Source organism: Fundulus heteroclitus, chromosome 13 (assembly GCF_011125445.2).
Source record: "Fundulus heteroclitus isolate FHET01 chromosome 13, MU-UCD_Fhet_4.1, whole genome shotgun sequence".
NCBI classification, from domain to species: domain Eukaryota; kingdom Metazoa; phylum Chordata; class Actinopteri; order Cyprinodontiformes; family Fundulidae; genus Fundulus; species Fundulus heteroclitus.
Window position 1 is genome coordinate 41,605,158 of NC_046373.1, and position 18,754 is coordinate 41,623,911.

The 18,754-nt window shown below is 37.8% G+C and overlaps 1 protein-coding gene across 2 annotated transcripts in view; it reads right to left on the bottom strand.

Moving 5' to 3' along the window:
* Positions 1-18,754, bottom strand: part of LOC105924466 (H-2 class I histocompatibility antigen, K-D alpha chain) — a 159,075-nt gene that overhangs the window by 53,499 nt on the left and 86,822 nt on the right. Inside the window, exons 7-8 of one of the 2 annotated variants that reach the window (XM_036145808.1) lie at positions 2,053-2,352; positions 1,292-1,309 (exon numbers count right to left, since the gene is read on the bottom strand). The exons of the other annotated variant lie outside the window; for it this stretch is intronic. Coding sequence (XP_036001701.1) covers positions 1,292-1,309; positions 2,053-2,352 — 318 coding nt within the window. The remainder of the gene's footprint in view (positions 1-1,291; positions 1,310-2,052; positions 2,353-18,754) is intronic. 2 annotated transcript variants of the gene reach the window in all.

Sequence of the window (18,754 nt, forward strand, 5' to 3'; positions counted from 1 at the left end):
GTGATGAGATTCAGCTACAGCAACAAATGCTGCTTGTCAAGACTTGTTGCTATCTGCTGGGTTTCCTTAGACAGGAAACTTTCTGAACAATCTGTCTGTAGGATTTGACTTTGAGCCATGAGATGATAAGTTCTGAATTGCTGATATATAAATAACATTTAATTAATGGTAGTGGATGATATCAGTCTTTAAAAAGGTTTTTTAGAAATTCATGTAACACTGATTACCCCGTATGTTCCTAACAGAGCACTTCGCTCTCAGACTGCAGGTCTGCTGGTGGTTCCTAGAGTCTCTAAAAGTAGAATGGGAGGCAGATCCTTTAGCTATCAGGCTCCTCTCCTGTGGAACCAACTCCCAGTTTTGGTCCGTGAGGCAGACACCCTGTCTACTTTTAAAACTAGGCTTAAAACTTTTCTTTTTGACAAAAATTATAACTAGTGGCTCATGTTACTCTCAGCTACCTTTATAGTTTTACTGCTATAAGCTTAGGCTACTGGAGTATATCAGGATCTAATTTTCTCACTCTATTGAGTTCTACTGTTCTTCAATTATGCATTATGTGTTGTCATTTCTGCTTTAACTTTCTGTTCTCTCTCTTTTCTCTTCATAGTAGGTACACCTGGTCTGGCGTTCTGTTAACTGTGACATCATCCAGAGAAGACGGCTCACCCGCTACTACCATCTAATGTAGAACAGATTACTGGATCAATGTGTGCTTCTGTGCTTTTTTGTCTCTCTTGTTGTGTCTCTGCTCTGTCTTCTGTAACCCCAGTCGGTCAAGGCAGATGACCGTTCATACTGAGCCCGGTTCTGCCGGAGGTTTTTCCTTCCCGCTAATGGGTGGTTTTTCTTCCCACTGTCGCTTCATGCTTGCTCAGTATGAGGGATTGCAGCAAAGCCATGTACAATGCAGATGACTCTCCCTGTAGCTCTACGCTTCCCCAGGAGTGAATGCTGCTTGTCGGGACTTTGATGCAATCAACTGGTTTCCTTATATAGGACATTTTTGACCAATCTGTATAATCTGACCCAATCTGTATAATATGATTGAACTTGACTTTGTAAAGTGCCTTGAGATGACATGTTTCATGATTTGGCGCTATATAAATAAAATTGAATTGAATTGAATTGAATTTAACAAATGCCTGAGTATACATAGGTCACGGAAAAATATTTCATATAAAACTGAGGTAAAATGTACTCAAGATATCCTTAAATGAAACAGAAATACTTTTAGAAAATGCAGAGCAAAGAATTAAAACAGATCAGAGCAGTGAGTGGCTGTACTTACGAGAAGGTGGACGTTTGGCTGAAACAGACAAAAAAAAACACTTTAGTTCTTCCCTTAAATAAATTCTTTCACTTGGGCCTAATTTCTACAGATAAAAACCAGACAGCTTTAGATCAAAATACATCTAAGAACTGGTTCACAGACCTTAGGTAGATATTAGGTTTAAATGTGAGACACTTTTGAACATCTGAAATTAGTTTTAGCCAACATGCCTTAAAAAAATCAAGTAAAAAAAAGGGGAGTGTTGGACGAGTGGTTAGAGCAGCATGCTTGCACTCAGAGAAGGATGCAAGTACCCGGTTCAACCCCCACTGCCGGCACTCTGGGTCCCTGAGCAAGACCCTTAACCCCAGATTGCTCCCTGGGTGCCACACATGGCAACCCACTGCTCCCCAAGGGTGATGGGTTAAAAGCAGAGAACACATATCGTTGTAATGTGTGTTGCAATGACAATAAACACGATATTATTATATTATTATTATTAATGGAGTGAACGGTTAAATAAAGTCTAAAAGTATAGACCATACAATTAAGAAGAACTTTTTTTTACTATGGTATTTACTGACAATATGAAGAAGCACAAATAACTGGAGCAGATTGTAATTGCAGCAAATTTCTCAATCAAACCTTTATTTTATAGAACAAGCATTGATGTTGATGACAGAAAAATGCTTCTGGTCAAAAACTGAATTTAAATCTAAAAAGAAGAGAATCCCAGACGGAACTTTGATATCAGCAGATATTTACCTACAATTACTTACATTCATTGCTCTGGATTCCTGTTCTCTCCACTCTGTGGATGATGTCATTAACTCCAGAGAGCTGAAACACACATTCATACTTGTTCCAGTCTTCAGGTGCAACAGATGACAGATCGATGTCAACGCTCATCTGGAAGGTCCCATCATTGTTAGGGAGGATCTCTCCTCTGACCACACCATCATGAATCTCCTCTCCATCTTTCCTCCAGAACATCTCTGCTCTGTTGGGGTAGAAACCTGTAACGTGGCAGCTGACTGGAGACGAGGAAGACTTCTGGAGGAAGGAGACTGATGGAAGATCTGCTGATGGAGACACAAGAAGTTCAAATATAAACTTTTTTTTCATTCAAGTCTAATGCACAAACAGAACTGGGTCATTTAGTCAACAATGCAGTAAAGAGATCAGTATCTTGATGAGAGTTAGAAAATTACCTCTGGGTAATTTTAGTGAACTAAAGTATAAAAATAATAAATTTATACAATTAAATGAATCAGTGAAAATGATTCTCTGTCATTGTTCCAATTAAATTCAATGAAAATTAATCAGGATATGTGATTTAATACCAGTTCTCATCAGAGAGCTCCTCCCATAGTCGACATACTTCTTTAGCCATTCAGGACATTCTTGGTTGAAGTAGTTCTTGTTCTTCTCCAGATCAGCTCTGTCATTGTTCCATCTGTTTGTAGTAATTACAGCTTGTTGTTTTGGAGCGATCCATCTGTTTTCCCTTATGTCCCATATTAGGAAGTCTTCCCCATCATAGCCATACTGGTGATAACCAGTAACGTCTTCAGTCTCATCATCCCACTCACAGCCGTACATCCTCTGGTAAACATGGACACCTAAAGACAGAGAATGCAGAAAACTAAAATGAGATTACGTATTTTATTCTTTTAACTTTAGTTTTATTTAATAAACACAAAAGTAGTAATCAAAATAGTGCAGATGTATTGGGAATTAGAAACCAATAGAAGCTAAAGAGGAAAAGTTATAAAATGTATTTATTATCATTCACAGAAACCTTTGTGAACAAATTCACTGTCTGCAGTTTATCTCCCCTGATTAAAGGTATGACTCAGATGAACATCGTGGACTTCTGAACAGGTTAATCTCATCATTAATTTAGTTTCACAATGTGTGGATCTGCAGACAGCTGACTAACCAGCCTGATGGGAGACGTTAGCAACCACTGAGAGGTTCTGTTCTCTGAAGGACCGTTCAGGTCCAGGTTCTCACTCTGCAGCTTCAGCTTCTAGTCTCTATTCTCCAGCAGTAGCTCTGATCTTTCTGCTCGGTCAGCTCCTCTCAGTCAGGAACCTTTCAGCTGATCTTCATCTGTGTTTGCAGCAACAATTAACCTGATGACTCTGTGATAAAATCTGTTCCTGATCAGTCTGACAGTCTGAGCTTCTTAAACCTGTAATAAGGTCTTTTATCTATAAACATGTTCAGTCATATTTTACTTGTTTTAGATGTTATGGCTCATGTTAATTGTGTCTCTGAATTATATTAATAGTTTTTTATTTATGAAACTTAAAATATAGTTTCCATGAACAGAACGTTGCTCTGTGGACGTCAAGACAGACAGATTGTTCAAAATGTTCTGTTGACACCAATTAATAAAGTTTAGCTTCAAGGTTTTCCAGCAAACTGAAGCAAAAATGAATCATGAGTGGAAATCCTCCATCTTTACACATCTGAGTGATTATCTAATAAATCAGAAAAGTATTGACATAAAAAGAATACTACCTAGCCATACTAAAGAATAAAAACAAACAATATTTTTTGTCTATTTACATTCTTTTTTTCAACCACAAAAATTGTAGTTTATATTATTATTTTACAAAAAAGTTATTATTTTATGTACCACCAAATGTTGGAGTCAATCTATAAATCATTAAGAATTCATTCTATTTATTTCAACTTCATTTATAAAGTTATCTATTCAAATATTCAGATTCATCATGTTATCCTTCTTCCCAGCTGCTGCTAGACTTTATAATCTCTGCTGCTCACATCAAACTGAACAAGTGTTTACAACATGCTGGTTGTTGTTGGTTCTGATCTGATAATGATCATTTACATTGTTTATAGTATCTCAGGGAGTTTGAACATTCATGCAAACTACATAGTTTTCTACATTGTTCTGTAAATTTTTGGCTAATTTTCTTCTTTATTTTGCTTGAACATTTCATATTTATCTGAACATGCTGTATTATCTATTAAAAATTCCACAGTATTTTTCTCTGTTAAGTCGTTCTATTCTGCTGTACTGCTTAACTTTAAATCTATTTTTTTCCATACTGATTAATCTTGGGTCTACATCTGGGGCGACAGTGATACAGAAGCATTCTTTAACTGACAGGTTACTGGTTCAAACCACTCCAACCGTCTCAGTCGTTGTGTCCTTGAGCACTTTACCCACTTTGCCTGTTGCCAGAGGTCAGAGGTCAGAAGACCCGTAGGCCTCGTTTCTGTCAGTTTTTCTCAGGGCAGCTGTGGCTATAATGTAGCTCACAACCACTGAATGAATGATTGTAATGTGAAGCGCTTTGGGGTCCTCAGACTTGATGAAGCTCTTTACAATTACAGAACATTTACAGTTTCTGTTACTTTTATTTGCCACTGTCACACACAATGTTCCCCTTTATGGGACAATAAAGGTATTTTTTATTCTATATCATCTTATTCCAATTAATGTTATAACTACAACATTTAACACAGATTTCAAAACTGAAAAAGAAGTAAAAAGTGAAACAAGGGGAACTTCTATAACTGATTCCAGCTTGTCCCATCATTATACTTAAATATAGATATATATTTAATTGTGTCATATTTTATTGTTTCTCTGGAGTCAAAGGATGCTGTTAGCATTGAACAAAGACCATCATTAAAAGTTCAAAATCAAGTTTGTTATTAATTTATAAATTAACTCTCATGTGTGAGATAAACTTGTCAGTTTTATAAGTTTTGCCTACGTTATTTTATTTTCACTCTGACAACCAGTATCAATGCTTACATACCTTTACACCTGCTTGATTCCTGAAGGATTTCCTCAGCAATAATGAAAATAAAATGCTTCTGATGGAAATTAAAATCTAAATATTGAAACTAAATTTGAACTTTTATAATGGACAATATTATGAATTCATACGATGTGAATTATCACAGATAAACACTGATAATTATATATCTGATGGTACTTAAACATAACTTTAGCATTTGCTTCTGGGCAAATATGTAACAATTGTATTAATGCTGTAAGTGATTCATTCAAAATTATACACGTTAAAGGGAGATTCACCTTAAGTAACACAAAACTGTCTCTCCATTAGTCTCTCTCTTGTGGTTGTGTTTCTGTCAGGGCTTTGAACCGGTTCAAGGAACGAAAACGAAAACCGGGAACTTTTTGTATTTTACAGGGAACAGAAACGATACCGGAAACGTTAATATTTTTTATGTTCTGGAACTGGAACACTTATTTAAAAATAATGGTAACCGGTTAATACCGGTTTTATTTCGTTCCTCAAAGTTTTCGTTGCCTAATTAACTAAAAAAAAAAAGTTATTATTTTCCTGCGCACGTTACCATGACAGCTGAGGTTCACTTCCTGTGTGACATCACATCACACATTCGCTGACTGAATGGAGAGAGAGCGGTGTCTCCACTAGAGCTACACATCTTAAATAGGAGGTAAATTACGATCCATTGTTAAGTAAAACGCTCATTCCAAACAGCTGACAGGAACGAAATTAACCGTTTCGGGAACGTCCATTTATTGGTGGAACTCATAACCGGAAACGTTATAATCCCGTTTCTGTTCGGAACGAACCGATTGGGGAAAAAAAGTCGGTTCAAAGCCCTGGTTTCTGTGTCATAGTTGCTATAAACAACAAAAAGATCAATAAATAGTGAGAAAAAGACAAACCGTCAGTTTGGCTGAAGCGCTGCTTTGCTATTTCAATGTTGACTTTGTAGACCTGCTGGGACCCTAAATCTGTTTGGGTCTCTGACTCCCAGTACTGCTGATCAAAGTTCTCCCTCATCCAGTCCTGTGTGGGCTCCGTTTTATTGGTGATGCTGTCATATTTAACTATCTGAACATCATCAACCAAACCAACAACCACAAAATCAGGGAAGTTTTGGATTTCAGACGATGCCGTATAGAAATACCTCAGGGAGTGGGTCACTGGAAAAAAAAAGATAAGATTGAGATTTGAGTTAATAACAGCAAAAATAATTTCATTCACATTTTCTGCGTAAACGTAAAATGAACCACCACAGTATATTATATTATTATTCAAATCTGCATTTAAAAATCATCTAGAGTTTCATCCTTTTCAAGATTTCTAAGTATTGCATTTATTTGACAAACTGTTGTATTAAATATTTTGTACATTTGGTTTACTTTAGTAATCAACTTTTTATATTACTTTGCTCACTGTTTGACATGTTTAATTAATTTTATTTTAACAACTCAATCAATTCAAAACCTTTTTTCTTATTTAATCAGAACTTTTTTTTCAAAGCTTTCAGTTTCATTAAATGTTCTTCTTTCCTAAGAAAGTTGTTGTACACATTCCAGGGTTTTCCCTATTATATTATAATTGTGGCATTTACTCTATAAATGACAATTAAGATGCACTTTGGCCAGATGATCCAGGTGAAGAAGCAGAGAACCAAAAGGTTTCTGAGTCTAACTCCGAGTCCGAGTTTCAGTCTGTTGATAAGTCAGAGTGCTTTATTAAAAGTTTAGCTGGTTGGACTTTAACAGTCTGATGTGTCTTTAGTTGTCCTTGCAGCTCATCCTTGGTTTGCTAAAAGTGTACCGTCCACAACTGCCAAAAGATGCCCAAACAATACTTGGAACAAACCCTGAATATGAGATTAAAAACGTGGTGGTTGGTCTCATAAATGTAAAAGGATTTATTCAAATTTAGAGATAATGCTGAAGTTTTATTTGGCTTTAAATCATAGATTAATCAAAACGTCCCATTGAAAGCCAACTGGCGTATGCAGGTAGAACACCTGAGTGAAGTTGGCCCCCCCCACTTTCTTCAAATCAGATAAAATTGGTGTCAAACGTTTGTGCAGCAAAGATTTTTGTTTGTGCCGCTATCATTTTAAAGATATAAAGAAATGTTTCTAGAGGTCATCAAAGGTCAACCAGCCCCCCCACCTTCTTCAAATCAGACGAAATGGGTGTCAATTAACTCGACTCCGTTTCTGCTGCTTTGTGTAGCAAAAATTGTCGTTTGTGCTGCTTTGGCTTTGAAGATATTTGTCACAATTTATCTTGATGAACCCAAACACAGCCACACACTGAGCCTTGTTTTTAGAGCTTTATTGTAAAAGGTGAGTTGTGAAGAAGGAAACCAGAGAGGCTGTACCGGACCGGAGCAGCAGGATGGTGTTGGCAGGAGCTAGAGGGCTGTGGGTGCTGTGGAGTCAGAAGTACGCTGGGAGCCAGGAATAGCCAGCAACACGGCAAAGAGAGTTCTTGGAGCGCTGGGGTAGCAGGCGTCGACGAAGGGAACTCTGGCAGGCAGACGTGAGAAGCTCTAACTGACAGACGTAGGAAACTCTGGCTGGCAGACATTGGAGCTCTGACTAGAAGACGTAGGAGCAGTGTTTCCCGCAGGAATTTGCTTAGGCGAGGTGGTGAGTTGTCGGCCGGAACCCGGAACCAGTTTTGCGCGGATGACTGCCGGGGGGGGGGGGTTTGGGGTGTTCGGGGGGGACACAATGGCGGAACTCGAAACTGTTTAAGAGCTGTAACACTGTAGCACTTTTGTTTGCATTTATTTACATTCTGTATGCAAACTATTTACATTTTATTCTGTTTAGATGATTTACTTGTGGCACATATTGCACGTGGTGTCACTACACGCAATCCTTCTTGCCGTTTCAAAAAACAACTCAAGAGCCCTGCCATAGTTCAGCTGCCCCACTGGTGGTCCATTTATACTAACTGCGGCCGCCTCGCCAAGACAGTGCTGCGGGAAACACTGCGTAGGAGGCTCTGGCTAGCAGGCGTGGGAAACTGACTAGCAGACATAGGAAGCTCTGGATAGCAGACGCAGGAAGCTCTGGATAGCAGACGTGAGAAGCAAGAAGCAGGACAAGGTTTGGATGAAGAATAATGAAGACAATCTGGTGGGGAAGAGCAGACTGAGGGAGGTTTAAGTAGAGGTGTTGGCAGGTGTACTAAGTCCTTGATAATTAGGAACGGCAGGTGGAACTAACGAGGAGGTGGAGTGAGAGCTGGGCTGCATGAGAGGTGAAAGTGCTGAAAAGTTCATGGGGAGACAGGCAGGTCAGAAACTGCCTCATGACAATATTAATGAAAGGTTAAAGGTCAAAATGTCCACCAGCCCCCCCCCCCCCCCCCCCCCCCCCACACACACACACACTTTTATGAAATCAGACAAAATTGGTGTCAATCACCTTGGCTATGTTTGTGCTGGTTTGTGCAGCAAAAATTTTCATTTGTGCTCCTATCATTCTAAGGTTATGAAGAAAAATGTTCTCCATGGGTCATCAGAGGTCAACCACTCCCGTGGCACTGCTCACATTTGCAAAAATAAATACATTTGGTGTCAATCAACTGTGCTACGTTTGTGCAGCAAAAAAATGTAATTTGTGCCGCTATCATTTTTTTCCAGGTTAAAATTAAATTATTCATATTCATAGGTTAGCAACTTATAATTTCTATGAAATTCACAGTTTCAGCATGAACAGATGTTCACTGACCTTTGATGATCTCTACAAACTATTATTAATATCATTAATGAAAATGATTGCAGTACAAATTAAATTTTTTGCTATACAGTAATATATATATATATATATATATATATATATATATATATATATATATATATATATATATATATATATATACACCGTATTTTCCGGACTATAAGTCGCACCAGCCATAAAATGCATAATAAAGAAGGAAAAAACATATATAAGTCACACTGGAGTATAAGTCACATTTTTGGGGGAAATTTATTTGATAATATACAACATCAAGAACACACATATATATATATATATTAAAATGCATTTTTTTAAAATATATAACATTTTTGTACTGCTATCATTTTAGGGTGTACTGCTATAAGAAGGTGGTGGGGGGGGGGGGGCTGGTTGACCTTTTGACCTTTACCTTTTCATTAACCGATTTTGTCTGATTTGAAGAAGATGGGGGGGGGGCAACTTCACTCAGGTAGGGAGGACTGGTACATCAGAGAAACCAAACAGCTACATAAACCCTTCTTTGGCAAAGAGGTTTTCAGATAAGGAGACCAAAAGTATTAACAATGCCTTCATGTTTCCAAGGTGGACAGCAGAAACAGCTCCAGTTTGACTCAGAGCTAGCTTTTCTCCTCCATACAGGTAACAGCATGAAGGCAAAAATTATGTACAAATTCTGGTATTTCAATGATAACTAAAATACCAGAATTTGATAAAAATTGACAAAATGCTTGTCTCTGTTAGTGTTACAGCCGTGTTAGACTTGTGTTGCTGTGGTGGGTAGAGTTGCCAGAAATTTTACCTAAGAAAGAATAGCACTACTTCAACATATTTTTACTCTAGTCAAAGTAAAGTACCCAACCAATCACTCAAGTAAGAGTAAAATAGTATTTGGTAAGAAAGCTACTCAAGTACTGAGTAAATATTTATAACCACTGATTTAATATTTTAAAATGATGTACTCGGTCAGGCAAGAATATAAAATTATGTACACATTCTGGTATTTCAATGATAACTAAAATACCAGAATTTGATAAAAATTGACAAATTGTTTGTTTCCGTTAGTGTTACAGCTGTGTTAGACTTGTGTTGCTGTGTTGATTCGATTCAATATAATGCTATAACTGTGGCATGTGAGTTAACTATTGAAGTTTGACCAGCAATAGGACAGGCGTTACCAGTGGAGGTTCTACATTTAATTACTCCCCAGGGGAAAATACCTGCGAGCAAAAAGTACCGCCCCGGTCAGCTGCCCGGTTCGCCCTTTACCAAAACACGGCTACTGGGCATTATTGTTATGTGAGGTAAGTAGCCAGTAGCCCAGCTAACATTGTTAGCATCATTTAATGCAGCCCGGGGGGCTGTAAGCTGCCTACCATGATCCTCCCGTACATTCAGGACATTTTTTCAATAAATTTATTTTAATTAACAACTGGTTTGTTGCTTTGATTTTGGAGGTAAAGAGAGGTGGGGCATGGCTTATGGTGAAAAGCAAAAAATTGTTGAAGTAGTGTGCAGTTAAAAATGCAGCTGTGCATTTGAACGTATTGTGATTATCTGAGTTATCCTATTCATGCACTTTTTATTCTTTGATGGCTCAAGTTCAAGCCACCAGAACTGACAAAGACTCCTGGAGAGATGTCGAAAAGTTTTCAGAAAGAACAGAGCGAATGTCAGATTTAAGCCTGTTTGGTGTCACTTTTATTCTACTCTCTCTGTGATTGTTTTCTAAGGAAATGTAAATTAGATTTACTTTTAAAACAAGAATGGCATTTAAAAATACATAATAAATATAAAACTTGGAGTTTAAATTTTACCCCAACCAACCTACAGCAATTATGTTTAATGTTCTCCAAGTGACTGAGAACGCCTGAATCATCCCTACAAATAAAAATTTGTAACCAAATTGAAATTAAATTCCTTGAGCTTCAGCACCTCTACCCATGGACATGTCTATGTTTTCCTCTAGTCCATTATGCCACATTGATTTTTTTCTATTATTACAGGTAATGTTTTTATCAGATGTAATTTATTAACATCTGACGACGGAAGAGGATTAGGGCCATTCAAAAAAATAAAAATAAAAGTCTATTCAACTTTGACTTTTTTCTCAGAATTCAGACTCTTTTTAAAAATTCTGAGAAAAAAGTCACAGTTCTGAGAATAAAGTCTGACTTTAATCTCAAACTTCTGAGAAAGTCAGAATTGAATAGACTTTTTTTTAATGGCCCTAATCCTCTTCCATATATGACTTATCAGTAGCAAGCAGGAATGATCATGCACACATGAAACTCACGTCAGTACCATAGAGTACATGTGTGACTATATGCAGAAAATGTGAGATCACCTGTAGGTGTCATGCGACATTTTCTACAAAGTTATACATGTAACTATTCTAAGCTACTGGTGTAAATACCGAACCTGTATCATCTGATCTGGAGTCAAAGAAGGGACCTAAATTTTAGCAGCCCCAGAATGAAATAATGGTGTCATTATTTTACTCAGCAAAATAATGACACCACCAGCCCCCCATCCTTTAGGTGTAAATGCAAATCTCACTGTAGTGATGCTATGGATACTGCATGATAGTAGGTCAATTTTGAGCTTTTAAAGGGCATACATAGAAACACCCAGGATGTCTTTTTTAAACTTCATTGATAATTTAATACTGTAGTACTATGACTTTATAGATGATTACGAGTGAAATGCTTGAAGATGTTGGCGTCATTCTAAAAATAACTCCAAGAGAAAAGCAAGAAATTATTTCCTTGCCAGAATGGATACTTAGGGAGCATTTGGGGTATTCTGCTTTATTTATTTATTTTTTTAGTTTTTGAACCTGTAATGAATAATACTGGTGAACCCGATATTCAGGTGGACACAGAGTTACGATTTTAAAAGGTTTATTGTGAAGATGAGTAGTGGCAGGTGAGTAAGGCAGGCAAGCAGAACCAGACTAGATGGGTTATGGCAGATGGAGCAGCGGGTAGGCAGGGATGGGCAGAAGACCAGAGGATGTACGTAGAGAAAGACCAGAACAGGCGATGTGGACCAGGGAACCACCAGGACGTTCAGAGAAAGTGGCCGAATTGGCTGAAGCAGGTATAAGTAGACAGGTGAACAAAGTTGACTAATTAGTGCAGCAGGTGGATCTGATTAAGGTGTTGGCTGGAAGGAGACAGAGCTGATTGGATAGAGGCTGAAAGATGAAGGCTGATCCAAGAAAAGTCAAAAATAAACAAAAACCCAAATCATGACAGAACCTCCAACTTAGTGTCTTCAAATTCTATTCAATTTTCAATTCAATTTTATTTATATAGCGCCAATTCATGAAACATGTCATCTCGAGGCACTTTACAAAGTCAAAATCAATCAGATTATACAGATTAGTCAAAAATGTCCTATAAAAGGGAACCAGTTGATTGCATCAAAGTCCGGACAAGCAGCATTCACTCCTGGAGAAGCGTAGAGCTACAGGAAGAGTCGTCTGCATTGTCCATGGCTTTGCAGCAATCCCTCATACTGAGCAAGCATGAAGTGACAGTGGAAAGAAAAACTCCCCATTAGCGGGAAGGAAAAACCTCCAGCAGAACCGGGCTCAGTATGAACGGTCATCTACCTCAACCGACTGGGGGTTACAGAAGATCAGAGCAGAGACACAACAAGACAGACAAAAAAGCAAAGAATCACACATTGATCCAGTAATCTGTTCTACATTAGATGATAATAGCGGGTGATCTGTCTTCCCTGGATGATGTCTCAGATAACAGAACGCCAGACCAGGTGTACCTACTATGAAGAAAAAAAAGAGAGAGAGCAAAAAGTTATAAGCAGAAATTATGACAAGCAATGCATAATTGAAGAACAGTAGAACTCGATAGAGTGAGAAAAATAGATCCTGATGTCCTCCAGTAGTCTAAGCCCAAAGAAGCACATCCCCATAGGTAGGTCAGGGCAACATAAGCCACTCTAACTATAAGCTTTGTCAAAAAGGAAAGTTTTAAGATTAGTCTTAAAAATAGACGGGGTGTCTGCCTCACAGACCAAAACTGGGAGTTGGTTCCACAGGAGAGGAGCCTGATAGCTAAAGGATCTGCCTCCCATTCTACTTTTAGAGACTCTATAATAGTTAATAACACACCTCTCCCTCTCTCAAAGTCCACCTGCTTAAATTCAATATTGTTTTTCATACAATTGCAGTGCCGAGTTATCATGAGCCCACAAAATTTATACGAAAAACGAAATAAGGCACCTTCCATCAACATTGGCTGTAACTGCACTCTCACTTTTATTGCGTCCATACAGGCGTGTAATTGTCAATTCAAAAGAAACTTAATCTGTGTTCTGTTGGTAGAAAAGAGGAGTTGTGAAAAAATAATTTCCACTGAAATAATCTTCCTCCTCTGTGACCTCTCCATGCAGAAGGCACAGAGGTGGGTAGAGTTGCCAGAAATTTTACTCAAGAAAGAATAACACTACTTCAACATATTTTTACTCAGGTCAAAGTAAAAAGTACCAAACCAATAAATCACTCAAGTAAGAGTAAAATGGTATTTGGTAAGTAAGCTACTCAAGTACTGAGTAAATATTTATAACCACTGATTTAATATTTTAAAATGATGTAATCGGTTAGGCATGAATATAAAATTATGTACAAATTCTGGTATTTCAATGATAACTAAAATACCAGAATTTAATAAAAATTGACAAATTGTTATTGTTTGTCAATTTTTTTATAACGTAAAAAATTGACAATAGTAATTTGTAAAAAATTCAAGCAGAAAAACACGTTTCTACAAAGTGTTCAACATAAAAAATGTTGAATGATAAATGGCTTGTACTTGTGTAGAGCTTTATTAACTCCAGCGACTCCAAATCTCTTTACACTGCAGTCAGTTATTCACACCATGTAGGAGCGTTATACAGTAATTTAGGATAAAGTAAGCCGATATTTTACTCAAGAGTAACAATACTTCTTCATAATATTTACTCAAGTAAAAGCAAGAAGTACAGTGCAGTAAAACTACTCCTAGAAGTACATTTTGTTTAAAGAGTTACTCAAATAAATCTGAGTAAAATGTAAACAGTTACCACCCACCTCTGAGGAGGCATTGCTTCACGTGGGCTCTGTGTTCTTGCTTTACACAAGCAGGTTATTCTCATCACCAGTCTGCTATCCACTAACTAACCTCACAGGAGAATACCAAACCCTAAAAAGTCAAAACTCATAACTAAACCTAAAGATATCTGTGGTGAAATGCGTTTATCGCCTCATATGCGCAGCAAGAGAAGCAGGTTATTTTAGGGCAGTGGTTCTCAACCGGTGGGGCGCGCCCCCCCGGGGGGGCGCCGACACTCTCCCGGGGGGGCGCGAGTAGACTACAGGATGGGAGTGGAAAAAAAAACTGAAAAAAAAAAATTGCACTTTTTTTTTATCACTAAACTACTTTCATAAAAAGTTAAAGTTTTGTATATACATAACTCCTGAATAAAAATTAAAATGTGTTTGGACTGATTTAAAAAAAAAAGTTTTTAACAAATTTGATTGTTTTGTCGATAGTGAGCGCAAATGCAGGTGATAAGCGGTTTTCATCCGGGTTTTTCGCGCATGCGCGCCGGACTGGAAGGAAGCTGACGAGTTCGCGGCATATTTTTCTTCTTTAGATAACGTATCACAAGATCGTTTTAAGAGTAAGTTGATGGTTGATGGTATCATATTGCCAGATTTATACAGCAAAAGCCTGAAGGGACGGAGGGAGTCTGTGAAATGCTGGCCAAGGCTTGTACGGCGACATAGCTAGTAGCTTAGCTGCCTTATAAACACGGCAGGCAATACACATGAGAGAGCATGGAACCATGAACCCACTGGACGGCTAAGAATTATTTTATATCGGGACATAGACACCAGCAACCCCCGCGACCCCATGAGGGATTAAGCGGGTCAGAAAATGGATGGATGGACGTTCAGACATGTTTAACTTCAGAAAGCGGACACACAGCATACACACAGCGCTTCAGCAAAGAGGACGAGCCGCCCGGTATGTTTAAACAAACATTGTTCACTAAGGATTATTTCGGTGTTTTTGTCCTATTAGTCCTTTTCACAGACTCATGCCAGAGGGTTTGCATACATTGTACATGTATGTGTATTAAAAAAAAATCGCCGTAGTTAGCAGCTGTAGTGCAGACCGCGGTGAAGTTAGCTTGACATTGGACATTCAACCTCCGCGGAGTCAGCGGGATCTAGCTCACGGTTGATCCGGTTGAAGGACTCCGATTTCGGCTAGCGTGTCTCAGCTGCTCCCTTCTCTCATACGCGGTGGGACCGTCAATAAATCTTATTTGATTTTTGTTTCTCAAGAGTTCTCCGCTGACGCCGCGGAGCTTGAATGTCCATGTCAAGCCAACTTCACCGCGGTCTAGTGTAGGCCAGAAAGTAGCGCTACATACTTGGCCGAAGGATTAAAAGGTCCGAAAGAAATGGGATACATTCGTAAAAGAAACGCAAAAGGACTGGATTGCCAGCAGTGACAAAAGTGTTTTATGCAATTCACACTTCACAAGCGAGGATTGTGAGGGGTACTTACAATGGAGCATGGGCTCTATGTCTTGGGCAGCGTTGGATATAGTCTCCTCAGGTTCACCTTATTCAAACTCCGTTTCTTCGTATATATATTCCTTATCTGAGTCGCCGAAGCTTGAGGTGGAGTTTGAAGATGTATCAGACATTTTTTTAATTTATTTTTTTTGTACGTAGAGTAAGAGTTATTAATAAAATTGAACAAATCGGTAGCAAAAGACGTAGTATATGCAGGCTGATGCACGGTACTAGTTCTGTTTGTGACGTCGCATTCCGGAACAACCCGAATGCAGAACGTTCGTGCTCTTTCGCTTATACAGCAAGTTTTATCAAAATTACTTCCAAACGGCGCACATAATTCACATATAATATACATTTCTTTACTCTGGTGACTATTTGAATGCATCTGGCAAAAAATACGTTCAGTCCAAGAGTTAGACAAGTAATGATAATAGGCCAACTGATGATAATAATAATGATAATAATAATAATAATAACAACAACAATAAAGCATGTAACCTCATAATTATATAGCAATAGCCTTGTAATAATGATAGGCATATACTACTCATAATAATAATAATAATAATAATAATAATAATAATAATAATAATAATAATATTAGTAATAATAATAATAATGCCTGCAAGCTCACATTAGAAGTCTGGTGCTACTGCCAATTATAGCAATAGCCTAGTAATGATGATAGGCCTACTGATAATAATAATAATAATAATAATAATAATAATAATAATAATAATAACAAAAAAAAGCATGTAACCTCACAATTATATAGCAATAGCCTAGTAATGGTGATAGGCCTACTGATGATAATAAATAATAATAATAATAATAATAATAATAATAATAATAATAACAAAAAAAAGCATGTAACCTCACAATTATATAGCAATAGCCTAGTAATGGTGATAGGCCTATACTACTCATAATAATAATAATAATAATAATGCCTGCAAGCTCACACTAGAAGTCTGGTGCTACTGCCAATTATAACAATAGCCTAGAAATGACAATAGGCCTACCTACCGCTACTGATGATGGTAATAATAATAATGTGGGCCTAAAAATAATAGCCTAGGGCTATCTATCTATGTATCTATCTATGTATCTATCTATCTATCTATCTATCTATCTATGCAAGGTAGAGCGGGGCGGGGCGGGGGGATGGGGGATCTGGGCGGGGGGCACTGGGGCCCCAACTGCAACGAACCAGCTTTGGGGGGGCCCAGCTTGCAAAAGGTTGAGAACCCCTGTTTTAGGGAAATTCGATTTCGCACTCCACCCGATCCGGACCAGGACATTTTGTCACCTACGCCGTATGCCCAAAGTAAGCAAGACTGTTTAGTGAAAAAAAAAAAAAATCATCATCTAATAAAGTTTTATTTGACTTATTTCTTAGTAGCAGTGCTTTTATTTCGTGTTCAAATGTGTCTCCCCTTTCTTCCTTTTCCATTTTCGTGTTTACAGTAAGTAACAGACAGAGGAAGACAAATGATCTAGATTAACTTTGTACTAAACTGCTGAACGTTACGCTATTTCCTAAATTTCATTTATTTAAAAATCGACACCTTAAATCTTCAAGATTGGTTTGAAAAACTTTGTTTGCTTATTATGCCACATAATAAAGTTTACATTTCCTGTAGGCTAACATCATTTGTTACATGTGAAGAAAACAAGCTAAGGATAAAAAATATTAACCTACCCCCAGCAGTACCGTATACTCTCATGATAACCAAAAATATAAATTTTAACATCTTGAAGCCTACTTCATCACATGCATAAAACCAGGCCGACCGTTAATCCTCATCTAGCTCACCCAGGAATTAAAATGGCTGTTAACACGAAAACAAGCCAATGAAAATATTGTCTGACTGTGACGTCACTAAGATCTAGGTGAAATCTAACGACTGGGGTTGTAAACGAAAGTGAAACTGCTTCTCAATTATGTGACAGATTTTAATGGCCTTCGTATCCTGATATGTCACCGCATTTCTTTCTGACACTGCCAGGACTTTTTCTTATATTTTAGTTTTAGTTTCCTGCCAAAACAAGAAAGAATAACATTGTTGTTGTTTTTGTCTGTTTTGTCAAAGTCCAAAATAGACTTTTTTGATTATCAAATACCAGACTTCGATACTCTATTAAATATTGAATTATTGTTGTCTTGTCTTCCAACTTTCTCTACTCTCAGATAAAGTTGAGCTGTTCTACTGATTATTAGGCTACTCAATGTTTCTACAGGGTGTCTTCGAGATCAATGCCTAAAAGCAGCTTATGTAATAAATAAATATATGTATAGATATAAAATATACATATGATAAAAATGAGATCTGAGCTGACATTCATTCTCACAGCAGCTGTCTGATCTGTGGTCGGACAACAGGTGTGCGCAATTCTGTTCCCCCGTGAAAATCTGTTCCCCCTGTCTCGGGAGCGCGCTTTGCAGCCGTTTTCACGGCGCTTGTAATTGATTTCTCGGTAAAACAACTCCTATAATCATTTCAAGGTTGTAACATTTAGTTTGATCGGCAGCTGATTACAAAACTGTAGAATAAAAATAAATGAATGAGGTCTTCTTATGCTGTTTTGTGTTATTTTAAATAGCAAGATAATCGGTCTTTTTCCAACTTTTGTCACTTTACCTTGACAAATAAAAGTAAGCCACCAAACACAGTATTCCAGCACGTAGTGTGTATTTATGATTTTACATTGCTGAAAAATGAGAATGGCTGATAGCAGGACACAAACATTAGCCTAAGACTTCCTGAAAAGACGAGAGTGCAGACTTCCCAGTAAATCCTGTTGTAATTTAAAATATGACAGTTTACTGGATTAAGGAAAGTTCGAGTATACTACATGCTATCACACATAATTTTTGAGAATTTGGAAACATTTGCTCTTTATTCCCCAAAGTTTTCGATGGATATTTCAGATGTCTGAAAGACCCCGTTTATTTATTTTTATTTTACAATTTTGTAAACAGCTGCCGATTAAACTGAATGTTACAACCTTGACATGATTATAGGAGTTGTTTTACCGAGAAATCAATTACAAGCGCCGTGAAAACGGCTGCAAAGTGCGCTCCCGACACAGGGGGAACAGATTTTCACGGGGGAACAGAACTGCGCACAACACCTGCAATAGACCCCTTGCAACCACGTGACTCCGTTACCCAGAACCCCTTGCGTGGCGGCCATATTGGTTGGCACGCCATTTGAAGAAATGACGAGTTCTCCAGGTATTTTTCTTCTTTAGATAACGTATCACAAGATCGTTTTAAGAGTAAGTTGAGGGTTGATGGTATCAGATTGCCAGATCCACACAGCAAAAGCCTGAAGGGA